This window comes from Xenopus laevis, chromosome 7S (assembly GCF_017654675.1).
Source record: "Xenopus laevis strain J_2021 chromosome 7S, Xenopus_laevis_v10.1, whole genome shotgun sequence".
Lineage (NCBI taxonomy): Eukaryota > Metazoa > Chordata > Amphibia > Anura > Pipidae > Xenopus > Xenopus laevis.
The window spans coordinates 11,445,217-11,457,986 of NC_054384.1; the positions used below are offsets into that span (position 1 = coordinate 11,445,217).

General features: G+C 41.4%; 1 protein-coding gene across 1 annotated transcript in view; it reads right to left on the reverse strand.

The window, feature by feature from the left end:
• The window catches only part of zranb1.S (zinc finger RANBP2-type containing 1 S homeolog), a 50,176-nt gene that overhangs the window by 15,470 nt on the left and 21,936 nt on the right, over window positions 1-12,770 (reverse strand). The window contains 1 exon segment of the mRNA NM_001091229.1: window positions 4,178-5,011. Coding sequence (NP_001084698.1) covers window positions 4,178-4,970 — 793 coding nt within the window. The 5' untranslated portion in view covers window positions 4,971-5,011.

The following is a 12,770-nucleotide window of genomic DNA, read 5'->3' on the forward strand; positions in this document are numbered from 1 at the left end:
GCGCGACTTTTTATCACAAAAAACAAGGAAGTAAAAACGTTTTCCCCTTCCCACTCCTAATTTGCATATGCAAATTAGGATTCAGATTCGGTCTAATCTTTCGTGAAGGATTCGGGGGTTCAGCCAAATCCAAAATAGTGGATTCGGTGCATTCCCCAGCCCATGAAACAGTGCCCAGATTACAAGCACAAACGTGAAATGTTTGAAGAATAAATGACATTATTTTGACCTCACGGTGAATAAGAGAGTTGGGCCGTGCACTAATCTAGGATTTCAGGCAGAATAGGTTCCTTTCATTTATCGGCAGGCTTTATGAGCGGATTATACGAGCAGTCTCCAGCAGCTGTTGACAAGGATGTGGAGACACGGTGCTATTTATATACCATCAAGAATAGGTGACAAAAGGGGGTACAAACAATGCAAGGAGACAAAGGATGTGACCCCCATATAAATGGGGGTGAAGGGAAAGAGTTCATGAATTTGTGCTACTGTTCCAGCGCAGCACGGACATGGCAGGCTGCAGGCCACTTACGTGGTTATTAAAAGATTCTTGAAAGAAAACAAAGGCTGCTCCTGGGGCGGAGGGGTGGGTAGGAGAGCCGAGCCTGTTGCTGGGTGCACTTTACAGACAGGCCGGTGAGTCAGACACTATTAATAGAAAAGCCAAGAGACTGCCTGCACTACAAACACACACACTCGCTGCCAATCCTCTATCATTGTATACATCTCTCAAGCACTCAGCAGGATTACACTTGGATTAATCAAGTTCAGCCGCCCTCCCCTTGGCTTTGTGGTATAAACCTTAGCAGCAACTCTCCTGCCTGAGCCTTTCATCAACTCTACAGATACAGGGATAGAAAAACAAAAAAGTATGGTCATTTACCCCCCATGCTTCGGTCTGGGGTTATGTAATAAAAGGCACTAAGTTTGCCCAGGGGCAGTTAACCATAGCAACCAATCAGCAGATAGAATGTACCTGTTTAAATGCAAGCATCTTATTTGTTGCCACCGGTTACTGCCTTATATTACACATGGGGGTTTATGTCTTTATACTGGTTTGAACCACTTAGATGGTACGGGGTACCTGGGTTAAGTCGAAGTGTTTATGCCACAAAAATTGGGCAAATCAATTATTCTGGCACCAGGATTATGGATCAACTAATAACAGGTAACTGACCCCATAACAGGTGAATGCAGTTTCCTCCCCTAGGCAATTTTTATAGGAGAAAGATAGGTTAAAACTAAGTAAGTCTTATCAGAAAGATCTATATAAATACACCAGTAAACCATCAAAGTAATGCTGCTCTGAGTCCTCTGTCAGTAGTAACACCACATTTCTTTCCTTCTATTGTGTACTCATGGGCTTCTGTATCAGAAGCGGGAGTGTGTGCCCTGACCCTTAGGTTCAGTGCACACAGGCAGACTCAGGGAGATTAGTTGTCCGGTGATTAATCTCCTCTTCTTCGGGGCGACTAATCTCCCCAAACTGCCTCTCCTGCCTTCCCACCGGCTAAAAAAAATGTCGCCGGGCGACGAATCTCCCCGAATCTGCCTGTGTGCCTTGACCCTTAGGGTCAGGCCACACTGGGAGTTTTGGGGAGATTTGGTCGCCTGGCGACTAATCGCTTAGTCTTTGCAGTGACCAATCTCCCCAAACGCCTTCCCTCACTCACTAAAATGAAAAAACGCAGTTTGGGGAGATTGGTCGCCGCAAAGACGAGGCGATTAGTTGCCAGGCGACCAAATCTCCCCAAAATGCCCAGTGTGGCCCTTCCCTTAAAGGGATCCTGTCATCGGAAAATAGTGCTACTCCAGCAGAATTTATTGCACTGAAATCCATTTCTCAAAAGAACAGATTTTTTTATATTCAATTTTGAAATCTGACATGGGGCTAGACATTTTGTCAATTTCCCAGTTGACCCCACTCATGGGACTTGTGCCTGCACTTTAGGAGAGAAATGCTTTCTGGCAGGCTGCTGTTTTTCCTTCTCAATGTAACTGAATGTGTCTCAGTGGGACATGGGTTTTTACTATTGAGTGCTGTTCTTAGATCTACCAGGCAGCTGTTATCTTGTGTTAGGGAGCTGTTATCTGGTTACCTTCCAATTGTTCTTTTGTTTGGCTGCTGGGGGGGGGGGGGAATGGGAGGGGGCTGATATCACTCTAACTTGCAGTACAGCAGTAAAGAATGATTGAAGTTTATCAGAGCACAAGTCACATGACTTGGGGCAGCTGGGAAATTGACAATATGTCTAGCCCCATGTCAGATTTCAAAATTGAATATAAAAAAATCTGTTTGCTCTTTTGAGAAATGGATTTCAGTGCAGAATTCGGCTGGAGCAGCACTATTAACGGATTCATTTTGACTTTTTTTTTTTCTCATGACAGTATCCCTTTAAGCACCAAAACAGAAGGGAATCTCTTCTTGTTTGAACCGTCGACCTTGTAATAGGATAATTAGATGACAGTCCATTTCTGGCCCCTTAGGGATCACTGCCCATGTGACACTAATAAGATCATTTACATGTTAAAGGGTCTCTGGGGACCAATATAGATCAGTAAATCCTCAAGAACCGCCACTGCCAAAAGTTTTGGAGCAAGAACATTAATAGAAAATGGCGGAAGCCAAAATGTTAATGGATTTGGAGACTTAAAAGCTTCTGACGAAGGGGATTATAATGAGGAATGTCACCTTTCTAGGCGTTTACTTAATCAATGTGTAAAAAAATGGATGATTGGAGCTTGAGACAATCAGGTCAGTTTTGACAGTGATCTGCTTTAACTGTATAAGGTCACCTGAAAAAGAGGGCATGATGTGTACAGGTATGGGATCTGTTATCCAGCAACCCATTATCTAGAAAAACTGAATTACGGAAAGGTACTCTCCCATAAACTCATTATAATCAAATAATCCAAACTTTTAAGAATGATGTCCTTTTTCTCTATAATAATAATAATAATAATAATAATAAAACAGTAACTTGTACTTGAGCCCAACTAAGATATAATTAAAGGGGTGGTTCACCTTCAAAGTAACTTTTATTATGTAATAGAACGACCAATTCAAAGCAACTTTTCAATTGGTTTTCATTATTTATTTTTTATAGTTTTGCAGTGGTCTTTTTCTTCTGATTCTTTGCGGCTTTCAAATAGGTGTCGCTGTCCCCTTCTAAAAAAAATGAATGCTCTGTAAGGCTACAAATATATTGTTACTGTTACTTTTTATTACTGATCCTTCTATTCAGACCCTCTCCTATTCATATTCCAGTCTCTTATTCAAATCAGTGCATGGTTGCTAGGGTAATTTGGACCCTACCAACCAGATTGCTTACAATGCAAATTGAAGAGCTGCTGAATAAAAAGCTAAATAATTTAAAAACCTTCAATAATAAAAAATGAAAACAAATTGCAAATTATCTCAAAATATCACTCTCTATATCATACTAAAATTTATCTCAAAGGTGAACAACCCCTTTAATCCTTATTGGAAGCAAAACCAGCCTATTTTGTTAAATGTTTACATGATTTTCTAGTAGATTTAAGGTGGCCATACATGGGCCAATAACAGCTGCTGACATAGTTGGCAGCTTATTGACCCGTGTATGGGGTCCTCCGATGGGCTTCCCTGATCGTTTTCTGGCCGAAAATTGGCCAGATGTCTATCGGGCAGGCTAAAAATCCCATCAGATTGCGGATCACATCTGTTAGTTGATGCGGTTCCGCGATCCGACTGTCCGTACTCTCAAACAGGCGATCTCTCTGTGTATGGCCACCTTAAAGGTACGAAGATCCAAATTACGCAAAGATCAGTTATCCGAAAAACGCCAGGTCCCAAGCATTCTGGATAACAGGTCCCATGCCTGTACCTGTATAACCCACTTACAAATCTAATCTAATTCAATATGAAAAGAAACCTTCTATAAAAGGTCAACCAGGGGAGCAGTGGAGTGTGGCTCTATTAAATGTAGATTATTTGAACCAGTTTAGGAAGGAGAAACCATTTGACAACACTGGTGTTGACCAATAAGCCCAGGACATTAGAGATCATGCATATAAACCTTCAGGTGTTGGTGGAGTCAATTAAATTGCTTAGAGAAAGAAAGCCCATGCTTGATACCCTGAAGGCTAGCAGATCTGGTTGTGGGTGAAAGGTTAGTGCAAGCACAGGATCACTTACCCACACACGCATTTAGAAATAGCCAGTCTGTCTTTCTCATTCTGTTCTTGATTTGTTTTAACTTTTTGAGGTCCAGTTCAAACTCCTCTTTACTGCCCACAGCCCCAGCCAGCTCAATCCTTTGGAAATCCATGTCAGAATCTCGCTTGGATGTGGGTGGAGAGCGTCTTTGGCTGTTACTGCTGCTGCAACCCCCCCTCCATCGAGCGCGGTCTTGCTCATTAATAATGGAGGAAGCCTCATCGGTATTCGCCAGCTCTATGGCATCCATATTGTTGGGAGTGGGGTGGTCGCACACAACGCATTTCTTGGCTTTGGCACAGTTCTCATAAGTGCAAGCAGAACAAGTCCAGTGCTGACCTTTAATGTTCAGTTTATTCCGATCATTATATTCCTCACATGGGTCAATGGGACCGGGGATGGATCGCAAGCCAGAGCCAGACGACTGGGGGGATTCCGTAGGACTACGGGTCCTGCGTTGGGACAAACACTGTGTGCATCGAATGGCTCTAGGCCAGTTCAGATAGGTGCATATTTGGCATGACCACTTAGAGCTAGTTTCCATACTATAGGAAGATTTCACACGTGGCCTTGCACTCGAATCGGGACATATTAAAGGGCTCCCAATTTCTCTTTCCATAGAACCTACGTCAGGGGTGCGGTTTTTAAAAGGCTCCTCGGTGATGATGGCGCCACTGGGTCTCGGAGCTCGACACATGGTACACTTGATAGCGGATGGCCAATTTTCAAACGTACAATATTCACAGGCCCATTTTATGCCATCCTCCGTCATCGTGACACTCCCAAACAAGGTGGCTTGTATCAGTCAGGAAGCTGAAAATGAAAGAAAAACAAACTGTTAGCAATAACACCGACGCTACCCTGATTATTCAAGGGAAGCTAAAGAAATTTTAAAAAGCCTTCAGTAATACTATGGTAAAGTGCTTTAAAATCTAAATAGGTCTTTGCAGTTTCAAGCCATGAATGTGAAAGGTATACGGTCATGGAAAAATTTTTTTTTTTTTTGAAAACACATCAGTTAATAGTGCTGCTCCAGCAGAATTCTGCACTGAAATACGTTTTTCAAAAGACCAAAGAGATTTTTTTACATTTAATTTTGAAATCCGACATGGGGCTAGACATATTGTCAGTTTCCCAGCTGCCCCCAGTCATGTGACTTGTGCTCTAATAAACTGCAGTCACTCTTTACTGCAAGTTGGAGCGATTTCAACCCCCCCAGCCGCCTAACAAAAAAGAATAATGGCAAGGTACCCAGATAGCAGCTCCCTAACACAAGATAACAGCTCCCTGGTAGATCTAAAAACAACACTCAATAGTAAAATCCAGGTCCCACTGAGACACATTCAGTTACATTGAGTAGGAGAAACAACAGCCTGCCAGAAAGCAGTTCCATCCTAAAGTGCTGACTCTTTCTGAAAGCACAGGACCAGGCAAAATGACCTGAAATGCACATCAATATTATAAATAAAATAAAATACACTTGTTGGTTCAGGAATTCAATTTTATTTTGTAGAGTGAAATATATGCAGTGTAAACAGTGTCATTTATTAACAGAACTCCTTTAAGATCCACTCATCTAACAAAGCAGGTATTTGCTAAATATTGTCATCTGTCTAGGGGCCAAACATCTGAACCCTAGGACACCCTGTACAGACCTATCAAACAAGAGCTGCCTTCATAGTCTGATAAACTCTACATGCTTTTCTGCCTTCTGGACTATAAGAATACCCTGATCAGATTCAAATTGATAATATTTCCATGTGAGCAGTTTATACTAAGGTTTCAGGCACAACTGACTGGGGTTTCAGGGGTGGCCAGTTGGGCAAAGAGCTTTTATATAAATAACAGGACAGCTGATATCAAATGACTTCTGTTTGTCCCCAGTGTGGTCAAGAATGGACAGAAAGGAAGCCTGGACAAATTGTCAAATAAGACGTTACACCAATGGCACGGCCAAGGCACAATTGCAAATGACATCCCGGTCTCTGGCATTTAATCTGTACGTGCCGTCTAGAAATTAGGGAACCAAATCCACTATTTTGGATTCGGCAAAACCCCCGAATCCTTCGCGAAAGATTTGGCCGAATACCGAACTGAATCTGAACTTGCATATGCAAATATGGGATGGGAAAACCATTTTTTTACTTCCTTGTTTTGTGACAAAAAGTCACACGATTTCCCTCCCTGGTCCTAATTTGCATATGCAAATGAGGCTTCGATTAGGATAGTGAACCCTAATTTGCATATGCAAATTAGGATTCAGAATGGTTGGGCAGAAGGATTTGGCACAACTGAGAAAGGCCGAATCCCGAACCGAATCCTGGATTCGATGTATCACTACCAGAAATGAAATAGGAAGAATCCAACACGTTGATGTTAGCAGTCAAAGCAACATACCACATCCAGTCATTATAGTTCACTTGCTACGCCTCTGTGCTCTAGTGATATGGGGGGTTGAGTTTGTCATGACCCGCAGCCGACCCAACCCGCCCTCCCTCAGCCCAAGCCCGCCCAACATCAGATTTCCAGGTTCCTTTTCTAGATCCGCCCGCCGATGATGTCACAAAAGAGGCAGGGCGATCAGGAGCGCGGCTATTAACCCGGAAGACGGCATTTGAAGGTGGCGGGCAGGGAGAGCAGGAGGAGAGCTCAACCCGCACAAGCGAAAAGGAGAGCGAGGTCAGCCCAAACCTGCGGGCCAGTGCTCTCAGCAATATATTTAGGTGCAATAAAGACTGCTCGCCTTTGTACAGGTTATCTTAAAATTCTCTATAGACAATATCCTTAGGAAATAGCCCCTAACACACCCCCACCACCCCATGGAATGTTTTGTCTAGGCTACAATTAGGGTTGCCACCTGGCTGGTATTTTACTGGTAAAAATGATGGTTGATACCAATGTTATGAAAGAAAGAGAACGAGAAAGAGAGAGAGATATATGTATATAGGAGGGTCGGTATTTTTTTCCAGAAAAGGTGGCAACCCTACTTACAATTTGATATACTTTATATCATATTTTAATATTATAAAGGGCTTATAGACCACAATTGCATGTTCACCCTTCCTGAACGCTGACCTCTCAGTTAAACTGGTTATGGACAGTGTAATATTTTAAAATAACGCAAACAGCTGATCTGACTGTATGTGGGTCCAAACATCAGCCAATTCAATGTATATCCTACGATTGGTGCATTACACCTATGAGCCAGACTGTGGTCCAATCAGCAGCCATTACTCATGATAGTTGATTTTAACATTGAAAATTACAAGGCTGAAACATTTCTATAACACTCAGGTTTAAAAATCACAATTTTATAGGAGCTCGGATTCTTAGCCACAAGCTGGGCGTGGAGATTTCATGCCAGGAATGCAGAACAGAGTGAATTGCCAACGCCACACTGCACAAAATATGCTAGGAATTTGCAAATAATGGAATTTAGAAATAGCGGACTCCTGCCACACACAGATTGTTCTTTTGGCATAGCCTACAGTGAGATGGATCAAAACAGGAGCGGTGATAAGAGAGGAAAACAAGAGGAAAGAGAAGTCAGCAGGGTTATAAAGGCACCATTAATCTGGCCAAACACACAATGACTACGCAAGCAACGTGGCCCTTTGTGCCCCCTTAGTAACAGGTTTTTAGCAGATCTTTCTAGATTTTAAGGTGGCCATACAAGGGCCAGATATCAATCGGTCAAGTTTGATTTTTTTTTTTTTCAGCGATCCAGGACCACATTGGCTAGTTGATGCAGTTCTGCGAACCATTGGCGGCCATTTGCAGCAATGTAATCCGAACGTTCGGCCCCAGGGCCAAAGTTCAGATTCCCCGTTATCGCCCAGCCATTAGTGGCCATATCGGGTAAAGATCCACTCGTTTGGCGAGGTATGAAGATATGAAGCGGATCTTATAGTGTATGGCCACCTTTAGAAAAGAATATCCCATATAGACTAATAGATATCCGGAGCTTGCAACTTCCACCGATTCCCATCTGAACAAAAAGCTGAAATTATATGGATACATGGGGACAAATTGGTCACAGTTTATCACTGAATGTGTCTCAGTGGGACTTGGCTTTTACTATTGAGTGCTGTTCTTAGATCTACCAGGCAGCTGTTATCTTGTGTTAGGGAGCTGCTATCTGGTTACCTTCCCATTGTTCTGTTAGGCTGCTGGGGGGGGGGGGTGATATCACTCCAACTTGCAGTACAGCAGTAAAGAGTGACTTTATGAGAGCACAAGTCACATGACTGGGGGCAGCTGGGAAACTGACAAAATGTCTAGCCCCATGTCAGATTTCAAAATTAAATATAAAAAAATGTGTTTGCTCTTTTGAGAAATGGATTTCAGTGCAGAATTCTGCTGGAGCAGCACTATTAACTGATGCATTTTGAAAAAAAATGTTTTCCCATGACAGTATCCCTTTAAGAACATGGAGGCTTCACTAGCAAGAGCAGATAGGGCCCCTCACACTGGTTGAGTCTGGCAGAATCTGTGTTACAGGATCTATTTTAAAACAGAATCTTCAGCTCAATGGAAGGTATTAGCAAACAAAGTGTTTCTTGTTTTTATAACAATACCATGTATGTTACACAACTTGCCCTTTGTTTTTTTATTAACAGGGAGAATTAAAGATTTACAGGCTACAATAGGAACAAACAATCCCAGCATCTGTTTAACTAAAGGCAAAAATCAGTGTGGGTGGCGGTGTTTAACCCTATTGCTTCTGACCATTATTATAAAGGTATGGGACCTGCTATCCAGAATGCTTGGGACCCGAGTTTCTCCAGATAACAGATCTTTTCGTAATTTGGATCTTCATACCTTAAGGCTACTAGAAAATCATATAAACATTATATAAACCAAATAGGCTGGTTTTGCTTCCAATAAGGATTAATTATGTCTTAGTTTGGAGCAAGTACAAGGTCACAGCAAATATATTATCTTCTGATATATGAGCACATTTTTTTAAGCTATTTATACTTGGCAGTTTTGTTTTGTGGTAGTTCTGCTTTAATTCAACATCTACAGCAAAGCCTGTGCTTGTCATCTAGGGACATCAAACAGATTTGTTTATAAGAAATTATACAACTGGTAAAATGTATAACGCACTTACTAGGCATATTTAGTATGTATGCATGATTTTGTTTTGTTTTTTTCACCACCCTTGCCTTTTCTCTGATAGTTTCTGCATCATTTTGTTTTGTATTTATAAAATATTTTTTACACAATTAGATATAATTGTAATGAATTTATCTGTAGTCTTTGTGCTGTGCCATTTGTATTATTGCATCTCAGTAGTTGGAAATTATGGAGATAAAATGAAATACCAATAGATAGATAGATACAACTGTTATCTGCTATGTGACATGTGCCTTGAATGGCTGCCCCCATGCTACGCAGCAGCTTGTTTATATAAACTATAGTAGTACTTATCTGTTATCTACTGTGTATCCTGTGCTTGAATGGTTGCCCCCATGCTACGCAGCAGCTTGTTTATATAAACTATAGTAGTACTTATCTGTTATCTACTGTGTATCCTGTGCTTGAATGGCTGCCCCCATGGCTTCACAGCAGCTTGTTTATATAAACTATAGTAGTACTTATCTGTTATCTACTGTGTATCCTGTGCTTGAATGGCTGCCCCCATGGCTACACAGCAGCTTGTTTATATAAACTATAGTAGTACTTATCTGTTATCTACTGTGTATCCTGTACTTGAATGGCTGCCCCCATGGCTACACAGCAGCTTGTTTATATAAACTATAGTAGTACTTATCTGTTATCTACTGTGTATCCTGTGCTTGAATGGCTGCCCCCATGGCTACACAGCAGTTTGTTTATATAAACTATAGTAGTACGTATCTGTTATCTACTGTGTATCCTGTGCTTGAATGGCTGCCCCCATGGTTACACAGCAGCTTGTTTATATAAACTATAGTAGTACTTATCTGTTATCTACTGTGTATCATGTGCTTGAATGGCTGCCCTCATGGCTACACAGCAGCTTGTTTATATAAACTATAGTAGTATATATCTGTTATCTACTGTGTATCCTGTGCTTGAATGGCTGCCCCCATGGCTACACAGCAGCTTGTTTATATAAACTATAGTAGTACTTATCTGTTATCTACTGTGTATCCTGTGCTTGAATGGCTGCACCCATGGCTACACAGCAGCTTGTTTATATAAACTATAGTAGTACTTATCTGTTATCTACTGTGTATCCTGTGCTTGAATGGCTGCCCCCATGGCTACACAGCAGCTTGTTTATATAAACTATAGTAGTACTTATCTGTTATCTACTGTGTATCCTGTGCTTGAATGACTGTCCCATGGCTACACAGCAGCTTGTTTATATAAACTATAATAGAGTAAACACACCAGTTGTCCCAGTGCAGCACAACAGTAACCTATATGGTTATTTCCTTAAAACACTTTTCATTTTTTCACGTTACCTTTAATGCACTGCTGGGTTTCCTTTGGGTCAGTTTACGAGCAATTGCCATTAACACCCGGCAGCAGAATTAAATTCCCTTCCTAAACAATTATATTCAAAATAATCTACATTTTCAGAAAGAATAATATTTGCAGTTGGTTCCACTAAGAGGCCACGCTGATGGTTAACTCCCACCATTAGCACAACTTTCTAAACCTTGGAGGGAAATTAAAGGGATAAAAGGGCGACTTTGTCCTGGGAAGAAGAAAAGCATAAAACACAGCACATAATTCTCGGTTTATAGGAGGTCTCTGGATCAAATGTGCATCATGTTAACGAGAGAGCAGCTCAGATGTGATTAATGGCACCAGGGCCTGTCCTTGGGATGCCTTTTTACATGTATTTATTAATGACCTTGAAGTTATCATTGAAAGCAGAGTATCCGTCTGTAACAGTGACACCAACACATGAGCGGAAATCAGATCCCTGCAGGACGTTTCTACTCTACAGATTGATTTAGACACTCGGAAACCTGGAACTTGTCTGGCCGAGGACGGGCACAATTGATAAACCGAAGGTTATTCCGCTTGGATATCTGGTTTATTAGGCCCCGGATACTGGATTTGGTTAATGATTTGGTTACAATCCAGGAAGAAAAACCGAACGAAAAAAAATTTCACCTGTACATCATTTCTTAGAACCTGAAATCAAAGCTTAGTATTTAAAGTGATACTTTCAAAATGAATCAGTTAATAGTGCTGCTCCAGCAGAATTCTGCACTGAAATACATTTCTCAAAAGAGCAAACAGATTTTTTTATATTCAATTTTGAAATCTGACATGGGGCTAGACATATTGTCAGTTTCCCAGCTGCCCCAAGTCATGTGACTTGTGCTCTGATAAACTTCAATCACTCTTTACTGCTGTACTGCAAGATGGGAGTGATATCACCCCCTCCCTTTCCCCCCCAGCAGTCAAACAAAAGAACAATGGGAAGGTAACCAGATAACAGGTCCCTAACACAAGATAACAGCTGCCTGGTAGATCTAAGAACAGCACTCAATAGTAAAAACCCATGTCTCACTGAGACACATTCAGTTACATTGAGAAGGAAAAAACAGCAGCCTGCCAGAAAGCATTTCTCGCCTTAAGTGCAGGCACAAGTCACATGACCAGGGGCAGCTGGGAAATTGACAATATGTCTAGCCCCATGTCAGATTTCAAAATTGAATATAAAAAAAATCTGTTTGCTCTTTTGAGAAATGGATTTCAGGTATGGGACCTGTTATCCAGAATGATCGGGACATGGGGTTTTCTGGATAACAGATCTTTCCGTAATTTGGATCTTCATGCCTTAAGTCTACTAGAAAATCATGTAAACATTAAATAAACCCAATAGGCTGGTTTTGCTTCCAATAAGGATTAATTATATCTTAGTTGGGATCAAGTACAAGCTACTGTTTTATTATTACATAGAAAAAGGAAAATTTTTATAAAAATTTGGATTATTTGGATAAAATGGAGTCTATGGGAGACGGCCTTTCCATCGATCCTAGCTTTCTGGATAACAGATCCCGTACCTGTATTTGAACATGAACATAAGATTTTGGAATAAGTTCAGTGTTCTGTAAAATCTGTTGCTTTCACGGAAGATGTACGGATGTACAAAAAACAGAAATAAGACATTCCATGTTTCCCTATCCTTTAGGGTAGGGGTAAACGGGCAGATTCGGGGAGATTTAGTAGCCTGACGACTAATCTCCTCTTCTGCATGGCGACCATCTCCCCTGCCTTGATGAGAGAACACCAGTGTCAATGCTCTCATGGTGCTTCGGTTTCCAAAGTCGCCCCAAGTTGTCTCACAAGGAAAGCTTGGAAATCGAATGGCGCTGGCGTTTTCTAATCATAGCAGGAGGAAGGCAGGGGAAAGGCAGTTTGGGGAGATTGTCGCCCCGCAAAAGAGGCGATTAATCTCCCCGAATCTGCCCATGTGCCCCTGCCCTTATACATATTATCGTTTCTAGGACTTCATTCTGTTATAATGAACTAATATAACCTCCAGTCTTTCTCCATTTAAGCAGAGACTGCAGGGTAAGTGTGTGTTTACCTTATTATAGAAGTGGTGATATTGGTTCCA